The sequence below is a fragment of the Mirounga angustirostris genome, unplaced genomic scaffold, assembly GCF_029215605.1.
Source record: "Mirounga angustirostris isolate CCGP_5_RB_7025 unplaced genomic scaffold, mMirAng1.0.hap1 SCAF_9, whole genome shotgun sequence".
NCBI classification, from domain to species: Eukaryota; Metazoa; Chordata; class Mammalia; order Carnivora; family Phocidae; genus Mirounga; species Mirounga angustirostris.
The window spans coordinates 79,902,922-79,917,812 of NW_026991717.1; the positions used below are offsets into that span (position 1 = coordinate 79,902,922).

General features: G+C 35.2%; 1 protein-coding gene across 5 annotated transcripts in view; it reads right to left on the minus strand.

Moving 5' to 3' along the window:
• Positions 1-1,502: 1,502 nt before the first annotated feature.
• Positions 1,503-14,891, minus strand: part of STRN3 (striatin 3) — a 107,430-nt gene continuing 94,041 nt past the window's right edge. For 4 of the 5 annotated variants that reach the window (XM_045900670.3, XM_045900672.3, XM_045900671.3 and 1 more), the window contains 5 exons: positions 13,846-14,013; positions 12,431-12,571; positions 9,221-9,328; positions 3,250-3,336; positions 1,503-3,165 (listed from right to left, as the gene is read on the minus strand). In XM_045900670.3, coding sequence (XP_045756626.1) covers positions 2,996-3,165; positions 3,250-3,336; positions 9,221-9,328; positions 12,431-12,571; positions 13,846-14,013 — 674 coding nt within the window. In that variant the 3' untranslated portion in view covers positions 1,503-2,995. Of the gene's footprint in view, positions 3,166-3,249; positions 3,337-9,220; positions 9,329-11,276; positions 11,345-12,430; positions 12,572-13,845; positions 14,014-14,891 lie in introns of those variants that run through there. The other variant, XR_010405134.1, reaches the window with a different exon arrangement.

Consider the following 14,891-nt stretch of genomic DNA (forward strand, 5'->3'; position numbering starts at 1 on the left):
CAACATATTAACATTTGTATATACAAATATTCTTAAACTTTATAAAGCACCATTTCATAGTCAAATCAATCTACAGAACTTCCCATGAGTCACAAATGGGAGCACACAAAATAAGACTTTCTCTTTTTGCATCCTTTAGTCTCTTCCAAACATTTAATACTGCAGAGAAAAATCAACCAAAGTAGAGAAAAGAAAAATAAACATATATACTAATTTTTATTCAGTTCAGTTTTAATACATCCCAAGAGGTGAATGTTTATGCACTGCAATGATGATAATCACATTTCAGTTAAACAGTAATGCACCGGTTTGGAATAGCTGCCAGAAACAATACTAGCTTTGGAAAAACTGTTATTTCCAAAACCAAGGAGAAAATATGCCTCTTACTTTGTTCATTAAGTTGAATCTTCAGAAAACCAAAAAACCTATCACTTTAAGAAAAAAAAAATTTAAAGATTTTATTTGAGAGAGAGAGAGAGATGGCGAAAGAGGCAACACAAGCAGGGGGAGTGGGAGAGAGAGAAGCAGGCTTCCCACAGAGCAGGGAGCCCGATGTGGGGCTCGATCCCAGGACCCTGGGATCATGACCTGAGCTGAAGGCAGACGCTTAACGACTGAGCCACCCAGGCACCCCACTTTAAAAAAATTTCTGAAAAATTTTAGTATTTCACCAGCAATGACTAAAATTGACACTTGGATTTTTACGTAGAAGACACAATTTCTCAATGTACACAATGTAATTTTTTTTGCACTAGGCATTCAAATAGAATTTTGCCACGTAAGTTTTCTGTTACCTTCTAATTCCATTTCCAATTTTCTTCAAAGAAAAAGGATATTACTTTGTTGAAGGAAAAAGTTTAAGATACTAATACTTAATATTTATAAGGACTTTTAATTAATGAGTAATGCAGTTTATTCTCTGCTTTGCTTTTTTGTGGAAACAGGTATGGCTAGATAAGAATGACAACACTATTAACTGAAACCCAGATTTCATAAATAGAACGTTTAAGGAAATGATTTAAAACTGGACCTCTGGGGCATGTGGGTGGCTCAAGTTGGTTAAGCAACTGCCTTCCGCTCAGGTCATGATCCTGGAGTCCTGGGATGAAGTCCCTGGGATGGCTTCCTGCTCAGCGGGGAGTCTGCTTCTCCCTCTGACCTCTCCCCTCTCATGCTCGCTCGCTCTCATTCTCTCTCAAATAAATAAAAACCTGGATCTTTTTCTTTTTTTTGGTTATTGTGAATTATCTAACTTATTTTAATAGATTTTTTAAGATTCCCAAATGGAGTGAAATACATAGAAAATCATTCTTAATAGTGTTAACTGTTCTAAACTGTTCTAATCTTACTAGAGTCTCAATAAGCAATACAAAGTTTAACAGAACAGCATAGAAATGAAGGACTCACTGAGAAATCATCTCCATTTCCTGGTTTAATGATGGAGAGTAAAGTATTGCACTTTATTAAATAATCAACACAAAATAATGTAGCCAACAGTAACATACAGGTACACAATTTAATATTTATTATATGCATTTTATATACATTATTTTTCAATAGCTGTACGTTTGCTATGTGATACAATCTTAAAAATTTGCTGATTCATAGTTTGTAAAACAAAAACCTTACAAAACTCATCAAAACTCGCAAACTGATCAGAAAAGTTTTTGGAAGACTAGAAAAAATACTTTATTGTCTTAATCATGCATTACACAAACAAAATCTTTAGTTACACCATAAAATTAAGCACATCTGAAAAAATAAAACAGGGATAACTAGTCCAAACACAGCAGATTTCTGTATCCTGATTCAACTATTTTTGTGTCCTATTTGTAATGCAAATAAAATTTTACTCCAAATATTTTTAAACAACATAGTTTTTGTTTGGAATCATGATAAACCAAGATATGCATCTGGGGGAAATCACCTTGGTTTGTAACTTAAACTATAAAATATTCCATTTTTAGTCTATTTTAGACCATTCAAAGAGTTCCAAAATAGATATACAGGTTCCTTTAGCACATTAATAAAAGGATATAAAGACCAACAAAAAGTGAAATAAATAATAGGCTATTAGCAAGATGGATAATCCTTGATAAATAAACTTGTAAATACAGTAAGATGTACAAAATATCACATAGTGATAGGATGCCAAGATTAGTTCGTTTTTTTTCTTTTTAAAGAGTTCATTTGGAGTATTAAACCCCATTGTTTCATTTTAATACACTTAATAAAGTCCTTGGTTTATATGAAGACAATTATGTGATGATGAAGGTGATTTAGCATCTTTATGGAAGGACTTAGCTGAGCTGTATTAGGCAAAAGAAGGAAAAAGTGTGGTTACACGGCAGCGGGTCAGTGAGATCTCTGTGTTTTAGGGTTGTATAATGCAGAAAAACTTCAATACAATCTTGAGCACTGTTGTGACAGGCTAAATATATAAAAAGACTTATAAAAACTAGAATTTTATCCAAACATTTTGTGCAACTAATGCTAAAATATTTTAAGTTAAATTTTCTTTTTTTTTTTTTTTAAAGCAAAATAAGTTTAAAAGGGAATCTGTGGCATTCAACTGATAAACAGAAAATCACTAAGAGATGAAAAAAAGCTACTCTTGGAGCTCACTTCCCCCCCAACAAGAGCACCACATTCCTAACCCTAAGGCAGCACACAGAGTCCAAAATAAAAGTCTTTTGTAAGATCAGACTCCACATTGGCTTAAAGATACCTAAAAAACAGACATACGCTCAGTTCATATCCAGTACAGGCCACAAATAATGGAGTCCTTTTTATTTGTCCCATGAGATACAGTAATTACAATTAAATTAATGAGCCTGACATTAAGATGTGATTTCCATCAATTTATGCCTGCCTTGAATAGCCTTCACCAGGCAGATCACATGTAGTGTCATATCAGTAACCTTTCTGATGGCAGTGATGCAGACCCTCTTTCTGTCCAAGCAAATCTGTTGTTAAGATGGGAGTTTTTGTTGATTCACACAAATACTTTGGCAAGGGCATCAGCCCCTGCACTGGCAATATATGCTTTTGATGGATGGAAAGCAACATCATAAATCGATTCATCTAATTTCTTCCTATGTGCTGTTATTTCTTGCACACATGTCTTGCTGTCCAAATTCCACAATCTAATAGAACAGTCATGGCCTGTAATAAAAGAACAAATAAAGTACATTACTGAGTAACAATTCCTTTATAAAGTTTGTGGCAGTATAGGAAGTTCAGACTTACTTCCAGACATCAGATAGATTCCATTAGGATCTACTGCTAGACTTGTAACAGCATCCAAATGAGCTACCATAGAATGGATCATTTTACCTAAATAAAACATAACACACAAGATAAAATTTTCACAAAGTTACTAACTTGCGAGATCAGAAACCATAATATAACATCAACATAAAATAGACAATCATAGCAATATATTTTTTATTGTGGTAAAATACACATAACATAAAATTTACCATTTTAACCATTTGGGAAGGTATCATTCAGTGGGTTTTAGAACATTCGCAATGATATGCAACCATCACCATTATCCAGTTCAGAACATTTTCATCACTGCAAAAGGAAACCCGTACCCATTAAGCAGTCACTCCCTATTTCTCCCCTCCCCCAAGCCCCTGGTTACCACTAATCTGCTTTCACTCACTATGAGTTGGCCTATTCTGGATCCTTCATACAGTTGAAATCATACAGTAACATGTGGCTTTTTGTGTCTGCCTTCTGTCACTTAAAGTTTTCAATGTTCACCCAGTATACAGGCATACCTTCTTTTATTGCGCTTCAAAGATACTACAGTTTTTTGTTGTTGTCGTTGTTGTTGTTTTACAAACTGAAGATCTATGGCAACCCTGTATTGAACAAATCTATTGGCACCATTTTCCAATAGCATTTGCTCACTTTGTGTCTCCGTCACATTTTGGTAATTCTTGCAATAATGCAAACCTTTTCATTATTATTATATTTGTTATGGTGATCTATGAGTGCTTCCAACTCAGTGAAAGCTCAGCAATGGTTAGCATTTTTTTTTTTTTTTGCAATAAATATTCTTCAATTAAGGTACATACGTTGGGTGTTTTTTTAGACATAATGCTATTACACACTTAGTAGACAACAGTATGGTATAAACACGACTTTTATATACACTAGGAAACCAAAATTCATTTGACACACTTTAATGACAAATCAGCTTTACTGCAGTGGTGTGAAACTGAACCCACAGAGGTATGCCTGTAATAATTTTTTTAAGAGCATTTGAATTCTAATGCAGAACTTTCCCAGTTACTCCCCAAAAAAGACATCTGTGCGACATGAATCTGACAGTACCTGGTAGGCAGTGGAAAACATAATGACTGTATGGTTGCATCAAAGGCTTAAGATCATATAAAGTGGAATTAAACTAGAAACAGAAAAAATCTTTCTTGTTAAGAAATGTAAAGATTATTTCATATACAGGGTTACTGATAAATCACTAGAGGATATATTCCTAACTAAAGACTCTACTATTATCAAATTCATTTATCCTTTGAAATGTCAATCATTTTATACATTAGAAACAAGAAAGGGGAGAGGAGTGAGAGTATATTAGAGAAATTATTCTGGATTTCCCCAGATAGTAGCAAAAACAGTATTCTGGAAAATCAGATTTAATGAATATCTTCACTCAAGATTTGGCAAGAAAATGGGATTCAGTAGCAAGTTAAAATTAAAAAACAAGTTATAAGTACAAAGTTGTGTTGCATAAATACCTTGGGACAAGGGGATTAGCCTCTGCACTGGCAATATATGCCTTTGATGGATGGAAAGCAATATCATAAATTGATTCATCCAAGAAGGGAATAAAATAGCAAATAATGATATTTCTAAAATTTCCTACCCTTTCATTCAGCAATGAGTCTTTATTACTCAAATGCCTGAGTTGCTCCTAATGAGAGGCCTTCTCCAGAATTCTAGTTACAATCATTTGCCATGTTTTTGGTCCCCTGTTGACATTCCACAACAGGACATGAAATAGATCTACTTTGCTTGTCTGCTACAGCTCCTGGCCTGAATATAAAACCACAACATAATCAAAGGTGCAAAAAGTTACTCTGAAAAACATAAAAGGTCCTATCATTTTCTGGCAATACTAACATCATTAGTTAAGTACAAAATTAGTCTCTCATCATTTCAAACCACATCTGTCTCTCACTAATACTAACAGAATAATTTTAGAGATTCTTCTCTGCTATTCTGAGGAACAGAAGAATCATTCAACATACTACCTTTAATTGCTTAGTCTAACATAACTCATCAGATCTAGAATCCATTCCTAGCAACATTCCTATATAAAAAAAAACCAAGTATGAAATGGTTAGCCTCCAGGACAATAATCTCAAATCATTAGAGGTTAAATACCAAGCATCATTAGCTTCTCTTAAAATGTCAAATCTATGATGAGAACTCTTAATTCACAAATCTAGTTCCAACTTCTCTCCTGAGAACGATCCTGCATCTCCTAAATGTAACATGTCTTAAACCAAAGAATTCTTTCATCCAAACAGCAGATCTACTCACTTCTTCAAGGGTACTATAGTTTCCCAGTTTGTCTCCAGTTCTCCTACCTGTCCACTAAATTAACCCTATGATATGCTAAAGCCAACTTACAATCAACCCTTCCTCTCCATACAGTCAGAAGGCCACTTCGAAATTTAAGTGACTTCTTCAGACTGGACGCGAATAAGGAGGCAGAAAGCTGAACTAAGTTGGATGCTGGTGACCACAAAAGTCACAAAACTTCTGACACCTCCCGAGAATTAGGACTTTGTCTTTACCAACATATACTTGCAGCTTCTCACATTTAACCAATTTCACTTTTGCCCTACATCTCTGCTACTGCCTCTCTTCACTGACCAAAGTTAATTCTCTCCTCCTATAACGGAGGAAAACAGAGGATACATGCAGTCACCCATTCTCCCCTCTCTGGCACCTTAAGCCCTTTGACTTGGGTAATCAATATTGTGAGCATCTATGAAATGGGGACAAAACAGCTATTTTTTTTTAAAGATTTAATTTATTTATTTGACAGAGAGAGACATAGCGAGAGAGGGAACACAGCAGAGGGACTGACGGAGAAGCAGGCTTCCCACCGAGCAGGGAGCTCAACGTGGGGCTCAATCCCAGGACCCTGGGATCATAACCTGAGCTGAAGGCAGACTGCTTAATGACTAAGCCACCCAGGTGCCCAAAAGAGATATTAAAAAAAAAAAAAAAATGTAGACTCTGGATGCAAACTGCATGCAGCGTGTGAATCCATCAACCATGTAATTTCTCTCTGCTGTTTAACAATCAACAAATTATGTAACTTTTTTTTAAGATTGATTGATTGATTGATTTGACAGAGAGGCACAGCGAGAGAGGGAACACAAGCAGGGGGAGTGGGAGAGGGAGAAGCAGGCTTCCCACAGAGCAGGGAGCCCAATGTGGGGCTCGATCCCAGGACCCTGAGATCATGACCTGAGCCGAAGGCAGACGCTTAATGACAGCCACCCAGGCGCCCCACAAATTATGTAACTTCTTTTAAGCCTTCTATTTCAACTGTAAGATGGGAATAATAATAATACTTTATGTGTCTTATGGCTGTTAGAACAAACATGTTAATATATGTAAACCAAATAGAATGATATCTCACTTGCAGTAAGATACCACTAGAATATAAATTCTAAGAGGACCAGACATTTTGTTTGTTTTGTTCACAAAGCATTGAAAACTACCCCAAGGATATGTCAAGACCCTCAATAAACTTTGCTAAATGAGTCCACAACGAAATCATGATCTTCTGTCTCCAACTCCTCCATATCCCTCACTTGTACACCTTCTCCCAAACTCACCATCACTAGCTAAGTTTCTCAGGCACACTAATATGCAACTCAAATTTGTACCTCTACCAAAATTTTAAAAAATCATGAGCCCTTAATATCTCTCCAGAACAAATAGTAGAAATTGAAATTATAAATTCTTTAAAGATCTACCAGATAATGCAATTTAAATAATCTTTCTAAACCAATTTTACAAACCCCTGCTCAAATATCTTAAGTGATTTTCACAGTGCATAGCATAAACAAAAATCCATTATTCTTAGCCTGGCGCTGAAAAGTTCTCCTCAACAGTTTGTTTCCCTTTTCCAGACTTACCCCTTTAGCTTTACCTATAAGAAACTTTTGTTCCAGCCACCATTCTGCCTCTGCTCAAAATAGGCCCTTATCTGGAATTTCCTACTACCTTCTTCACTTAAAAACAAAACAGAACAAAAAAACAACAAAACTTACCCATTTCTTCAAGGCAAAGATCAAACCTTCACTATGAAGACTCCTTTACCTAGTATGGCTCATCTTATCGCAAATATGAGTGCCCTGTGTGCGCATGCACACACACAGAGACACACGTCCTATTTTCCCCAAACAACAATAAGCTCCCAGAGAGCAGAAACCACATCTTATACATGATAGCAGCCAGTGCCGTGCAGAATACAAAAGCTAAATATACTTTTTTTGTTAAAAATCTAAGAATTCATTGAGTTCATCCATAGTATCAATTTCTATAATGTTTCAGATAAATTCAATAAATACACTAGTCATTGGATAGAATACTCTATTAAAAACTTAGCTGTCAACACCAGACCAGCTATGAAAATACTCCAGTTTATCACATTTAAATGAATTACCAATTTTCAGGGAAAAATTTCTTTGGAAACAGTATATCCGAACACAATTTACAGTTTAATTTAACACTATGTTGTTATGTGTATGTACCTTGTGTGAAGTGAGACAGGATTTAGAAAGAATTTTTCCATTGTTAAGAGCCTACTGCTTTGTCTTTACATTACAGATAAGGTAACTAGACTAATTAACAGAAAGAATAAATTGGTAGAATTTGCAAACAATCTGAAAGACTATAGGTTCCTTATTTGTTATTAAATAAAATTTTATTACCATTTTCTTCATTTCTGCCAATAAAACAGCTCTAGAGACTCACACTTCGCTGTTAATACAACTACTGAAATTCCTGACCCTCCTCCTCTTAGAAACCTAAATATAAATCTTCAATAGTTAATTTTTAAAAATCTTTTCAGAAACACAGTAAAGGAAATTATCTCTGTGCTTGCAGCAGAAGAAGAGACTGAGGCTTCATAAAAATGTTCGAAGACTTGTTCTGAGGAGGTGCTGAAGTGAGAACTTTCATATGAATATGAATCTTCTTTCCTATGCAATATAGACTATAAATATTCATTCTCTTCTCAACTTGTTCTACTGAGTTAAAAGGAATCTGTCCATTAGAGTGTTATCTGAACACAGGGATTTATTTAAGACTCTAAAGATTAATAATTATAACCATGTCCAATTAATGGTTATAATCATAACCATTAATTATAAGATTAATAATTATATATAACCTTCAAAGAGAAATTTGTAGAGGGGCACCTGGCTGGCTCAGTCAATAGAGCATCTGACTCTTGATCTTAGGGTCGTAAGTTTAAAGCCCACTTTTGGCGTGGAGCCTACTTCAATGAATGAATGAATCAGTGAGATTTTAAAGAGAAATCTGTAGTTTCGATTTGCCGTCTTGCTTGATAATCTGTGGCCCTGCAATAATGCTGCAATTAACTTTTAAGTTTCTTACTTGGAGATCCTTCAAAACCCCCGTTTTAGCTTCTCAAAGAAGCCTGAGCACAAACAGTATTTCATGTGGTATTCTAATGACAGATGAAACAGAGGTCATTAAAGAAATAACCCAATGGCCAAATTAAAATTTAATTTCACTTCTATATAACTGGTAAGTTTCCTCACAAGAAATAGAGGGAAAATAACAATTAACAATTTCCACTATTTCATCATTTCATCTCCTGAGGAATAATTCTAAGAGCATATCTGAAGTACCAAACCCCAGAAAGAGACCTTTCAACAACAGAATTTGAAAGAAAAAATTTCAAATGGATGGGTTTATATTTAACATGACACGGAGAAAACATAATTGATAGGCAATTAAGGACAGAACTTAACATGTAAGTGTACTACATGAAGTGAAAATCTGAGTTGAAATAGTTTAACTTGGCAAATTTTTAGGCAAAAACTCAGTATGTCTTACATAAAAAGAATAGCATTTTTGATCATCTCAAATTTAAAGTATTAAGACTAAAAAGAAAATACAATAACCTACTTACCCGTTTTATTATCAAAAAATTTGATGTGTCTATCTTCATGAGCAGTTATTGTAACAGGAAGTGTGGGATGACTTACTACTCTGTTAATGTGATTATTGGATTGTAAACCTGAAAAATAAAGGAAGATAATGCACTAAAGTTCAAACTTTCCGTTAAAATTTGGATGATGGCTTTTTTTTTTTTTTTTTTTTTTTAAGATTTTATTTATTTGAGGGGCGCCTGGGTGGCTCAGTCTGTAAGCGTCGGCTCAGGTCATGATCCCAGGATCCTGGGATCGAGCCCCGCATCGGGCTTCTCTGCTCCGCGGGAAGCCTGCTTCTCCCTCTCCCATTCCCCCTGCTTGTGTTCCCTCTCTCGCTGTCTCTGTCAAATAAAAAAAAAAAAAAAAAAAAAAAATTTTATTTATTTGAGACAGAGAGAGAAAACACGAGCAGGGCAAGAGGGGCAGAGGGAGAGGAAGGGTGAGAAGCAGACTCCCCACTGAGCAGGGAGCCTGACATGGGGCTCGATCCCAGAACCCTGGGATCATGACCTGAGCTGAAGGCAGACACTTAACAGACTGAGCCACCCAGGTGCCCCTAGATGACAGCCTTTTTAGGCTTACCAAAAAGTAAGAATCATTTAAAAAATTAAAGCATTTGTATAAAATAAAAATCTGAAAACTAAAACTAGAGCTCTAGAGAGATACAGTTTCTTAAAAAATAGAAGTGTAAGCTATCATGTCCTATAATATGGATAGTATTAAGCTCAAATTTAGGAAAAATTAGGAATATTTTAATGCAGACTGTCAGTATAGGTGGTTTAGAACCTTAAAGACCCACAGTAATTATTACTTTAAATAACCAGTCCATAAATGAATTATAAACATTTAATGAACAAATTTGCAAGTGAAAATTAGATGTTTGCAAGGAACAACCCTTATCCTACCAAGTTCTTAATTTCTTATTAGAGATGAGGAAGAACAGAGAGGGATCAAAACTAATGGGAAAATATCATCAACATTTATTAGATTTTAACTACATCAGTCATTCCACATACATAAAAGAATTTTTTTTTTTAAGATTTTATTTATTTATTTGACAGAGAGAGACACAGCGAGAGAGGGAACACAAGCAGGGGGAGTGGGAGAGAGAGAAGCAGGATCCCCGCGGAGCAGGGAACCCCACACGGGGCTCGATCCCAGGACGCTGGGATCATGACCTGAGCTGAAGACAGAGGCTTAACGACTGAGCCACCCAGGTGCCCCTATAAAAGAACTCTTAACTTAGACACATTACCTGTGTTAGAGGGAGAAAGGGAGTAGAGTTGAAAAGATGCTGGGAAAGAAACCTTTGAGTATAATTTGGTTTGAGATTTGACCATGAAACCATTTAAATGGTTTAAATAGTTATAAAATGATTTTTTAAAGGCACTCACCAAAAAAAAAAAAGTAAAATTAAACAAATGACTGTAACTGTATATCCATTTGGGGTATAAACACAAAGAAATGAACCATTTCAAGTGACTTTAAAGCAGAATAATTAGATGTCCCGTCCCGAGTGGAATACACCATGAATATGAAACCATTATCATTAATCAAACTACTGGTGGTGGTGTTGGTTTTATTATTATGAGATGACTATATCTGTACTGTGGAATAAATCAAATGGGAGATGATGAAGATGATTTTGCTGACAACCAAGAGTTTCGACATGATTAAGATGAGGTAAAAAGCAAACAGATACATCTGAATTTGAACGGGAAGTATTTGTATGAATTTATCAGTGTTTTTCTTTTTTAAAAATGCATTTCTAGCTCTGTCCACTGAAGCTGCCCAAACCAACAAGCAACTCAAGAGCCATAAAAGTCATCAGGACCAACCCAAAAGCCTTGCACCTATACTGTAATCTCTACATGTCATTTTCCACTAAAAGAAACCATGGCTCCTTAGAGAAATGCAGGATTTCAGTCTGGGGCACAAAATGAACAAGATGAACCCAAAACATCTTGCCATATCAGAAAGTAAGAAAGTTATCAATGACTACCAGAGTCATGTCAAAAGGACTCAAGAGCCAACCTGAAGAAGCTCGCACTGGCCAAAGATGAAACAGCCTGAAGACTGATAAAGGTAATACCTGCAAGAGACTGAAACACATCAGATACATTTATATCCGAGATTAGAGATTATAATGGTAATAAAAACAAACACCACCCAAAAGACTCAATGGTCACCTCTGGGTAATGCTAGGAAACAACCTCATTATTCTGAAAACTGATAAAGTCGGGGAGGGATCAATAATTGATCTTTCCCTTCACTTGTAATCACTAACTCCAGGGTAACCAAGTTATTGATGCGGGGTGTTCCTTTTTATAGAAATATTCTAGCTAATAAGTAGAGAAGGAATAAAAGAATTAGAAAATCATTTTTCAACAGAATTAATGAATTAATGGACCTAGACAATGATCAAGACTGAAAACGTAAAGATAAACAACCAGACAATATTTACTTCTGATAGGAGCTCACAAATTACTATAAAGTAGTTTTGCCAAAAACATTTAAAAACTTCATAATGAAGACAAATAAAAATATTAAACCTGAATTTGAATAAGCCTCTAGATCTATAATCTATTTATAGGAAATAAAATGAAAAGAGAAAGCACATTAAATGATACCACAAGGATGCTACCAGCAAAATCCACACTGTGGAAGCTACGGGATAAACGATTCAATTTCTTCAATAAAAAAATGCAAGGGAAATAGAAGAGATGGAGGGGTAACCTACAGGTAAGAAGAAACCTGAGGGACATATCAACCAATTACAATGCATAGGCCTTATTTGGAACCCTATTTAAATAAACTGTAAAACACATAGCCCATTCTACACTAAAAACATTGGCCATTCACACATAATTGTAAGAGATGGATGATGCTTTCCTCCGGCTTATATTATTTTCTCTACTTTCATATGTATTTTCATTAAAACTTTAAAATTATCTCCCCTGCTTTCACATTTACATTGCTCTTACTCTCTCTGTTCCCCCCCCCCGAAATCCTCCAAGCTTTTAAGCATAATTTGAGAAAACTGCAAAAACACTGTAAATAAGTACACCTATAACGCACTGAAACTTTTTCATCATAAATTCAAACAGTCAAAATGTAAAACTTAAAAGATTACCCTCTATTGTGTAATAATCCTTTTAAAGATTTCAAAGAAACCTATGAAAACTTACCAGAATCTATCTGTGATGAAAGCATTACCAATGATTGTGATGTTTCTAAATCATAAATTACTGTACTACCAGTGTTGAAAGAGGTCACCATATGAGCTGGATCACAGCCTATAAAGTCAACAGATGTAGGTATTCCATGCTCTGAAAAGGAGCCCAAAGAGATACAATGTAAAAACAATTTAGAAATCCCTAAAATTAGATTTTCTAATAAGAAAAAGGAACTCAAGTATTCTTGAAATAATGTTAATAATGAAAAAGAACAATTATGTTCAGACAGTGAAATATAATAGATAACGTTCCCTCAATTATTTTTAGTTATTTTAACATTCTATTTAACAGTATAAGAAAAATATAATTAGAGGGGCTCAAAAATTATGAGGAGGTATGTACCGAAGTTATTTTTTACTGTAAAATGATAAATTAGCATTCTCACATCACTATCTTGGGAGATTGCACCTGTTTGAGACCTACAAGCCTTATCAAGTAGCTCACACAAGCTGAAATTTTGGATCTATGAAAATAAAGCTTGGAGTCTGGAATCCGCCAACGCAGTACTATCCTACCATGTCCTGGGCAGCAATTTCTGCCTTTGTAACATTCAACTGGCTAGATCAATGCACAACTAGGTGCAATCCAGTGTCAAGCAATAAATTACCCAGATGAAGTAAGCAACAAATATCTAAATAAATTTTTACCTCAAAAGTTTGGCTAATTGAAAAATTAGTAGAATCACTAAGGTATCTAAGAGTAACCCTACAAAAATAAGCATATACTATTTCTCTAAAATGCTTTAAGAGAAAACATAGTTTCTAATAAAAATAAAAGGTCTGATTTTTAAAATAACTGAAAAATGTCTTGGAAAACATGACTAATACCAGTACACAAACATGTATATAAACAAATGGTATCACAAAGCAAACTGCTTACAGCTTTCTATGATGGGAAAAGATTTGAAATTCTACATGTAATTCAGTTTGTACTCCCCACCCCCCCCAAGGGTGCTAATTCAGTGATTTTGGCTAGACTTCTCAACTAGTGTGCTCATACATATCAGATATGCTTAAGACTGTGATCCCTTCAGTCTTTGTGGGTAGCCACCTCCAGCAGGTGGAGGGCCTCATGTTGTTTCTACGAGCAGCCTCATTTGTCTACTTCACTACTACACAGTTTTATTTTTTAAATAGGACATGTCCTGGAAAAGGTCAAAAAGCACCGAGCTATAGGATATACTTGCAAAACTCCTTTCTTGTTTATAAGAAATGACTAAGAGTAAAAAGATTATCACATGCTTTATAAAATTCTTTCAATGTATCTCTTAGAGTAGCACAGGAATAGTAATCAATCATTTGCTTTGTCATTTCTATCTTCCAAATTTTAAAAAAATCAGCTTTTTTTAGAGGGCAACATTTACTTACCCTTGTCTGCATTGTAAGTGCAAATACATGGCAGTTTTTCTGGTGGATTCCATAACCTAACAGTGCCATCTGCTGAACAAGACAGTAATTGATTCTTTATGCCACTATAAGCAAGACCCCAGACAGCATCTGTATGTGCAACTAAAGTGCCAGCTAGAACATTTGGCTCTGGGAAAAAACAACAAACAAACAAAAATTAGCTAAAAGAAGTTGGAAAGAAATGTTTCGGATAAGTATAACTTACCATATAATTAAGTATAAAGACTACACATAAGAAGATAACCAAAGTTTACACACTGGCCATCTCTAAGTTGTAGAATTACGGGTTATTTTTCATCTCCCCCAAAATACTTTCCTGTATTCTTAGAATTTTCTATAAAGAACATACACTGTTTTAAAAAACAGCTTTAGTGAGACAGAATTCCCATACCATATAATTCACCAATTTAAAGTATACAATTCAAGGGGGCGCCTGGGTGGCTCAGCTGGTCAAGTGTCTGGCTTGGCTCAAGTCATGATCTCAGGGTCTGGGATGGAGCACTATGTCAGGCTCTGTACTCAGCAGGGAGTCTGCTTGTCCTTCTCCCTTGGCCCCTCCCTGCCCCCGTTCATGCTCTAATAAATAAACAAAATCTTTAAAAAAAAATAAAAGTGTAAGATACAATGGTTTTTATTATGTTCACAGAGTTATACAATCATTAGCACGTCAATTTTAGGACACTCTGATCACTCATTAGCCATTCCCAACCCCCACTTCTTCCTTCCTGCTTTTCTGCAGCCCTACATAACCACTAATCTACTTTGTTTTTTTAAGTTTGACTATTCGGGACATTTCATACAAATGGTCCTTTGTGACTGGCTTCTTGCACTTAGCATAATGTTCCCAAGGTTTGTCCATGTTGTAGCATGCCTCGGTACTTCATTTCTTTTTATTGTCATATAATACCCATTGTATGGATTTTACTTACTCATTTATCATTTGATGGATATGGTGGCTAATAATAACACTGAGTACCATCTGGCCTATAATCCTGTTTCTCTAGCAA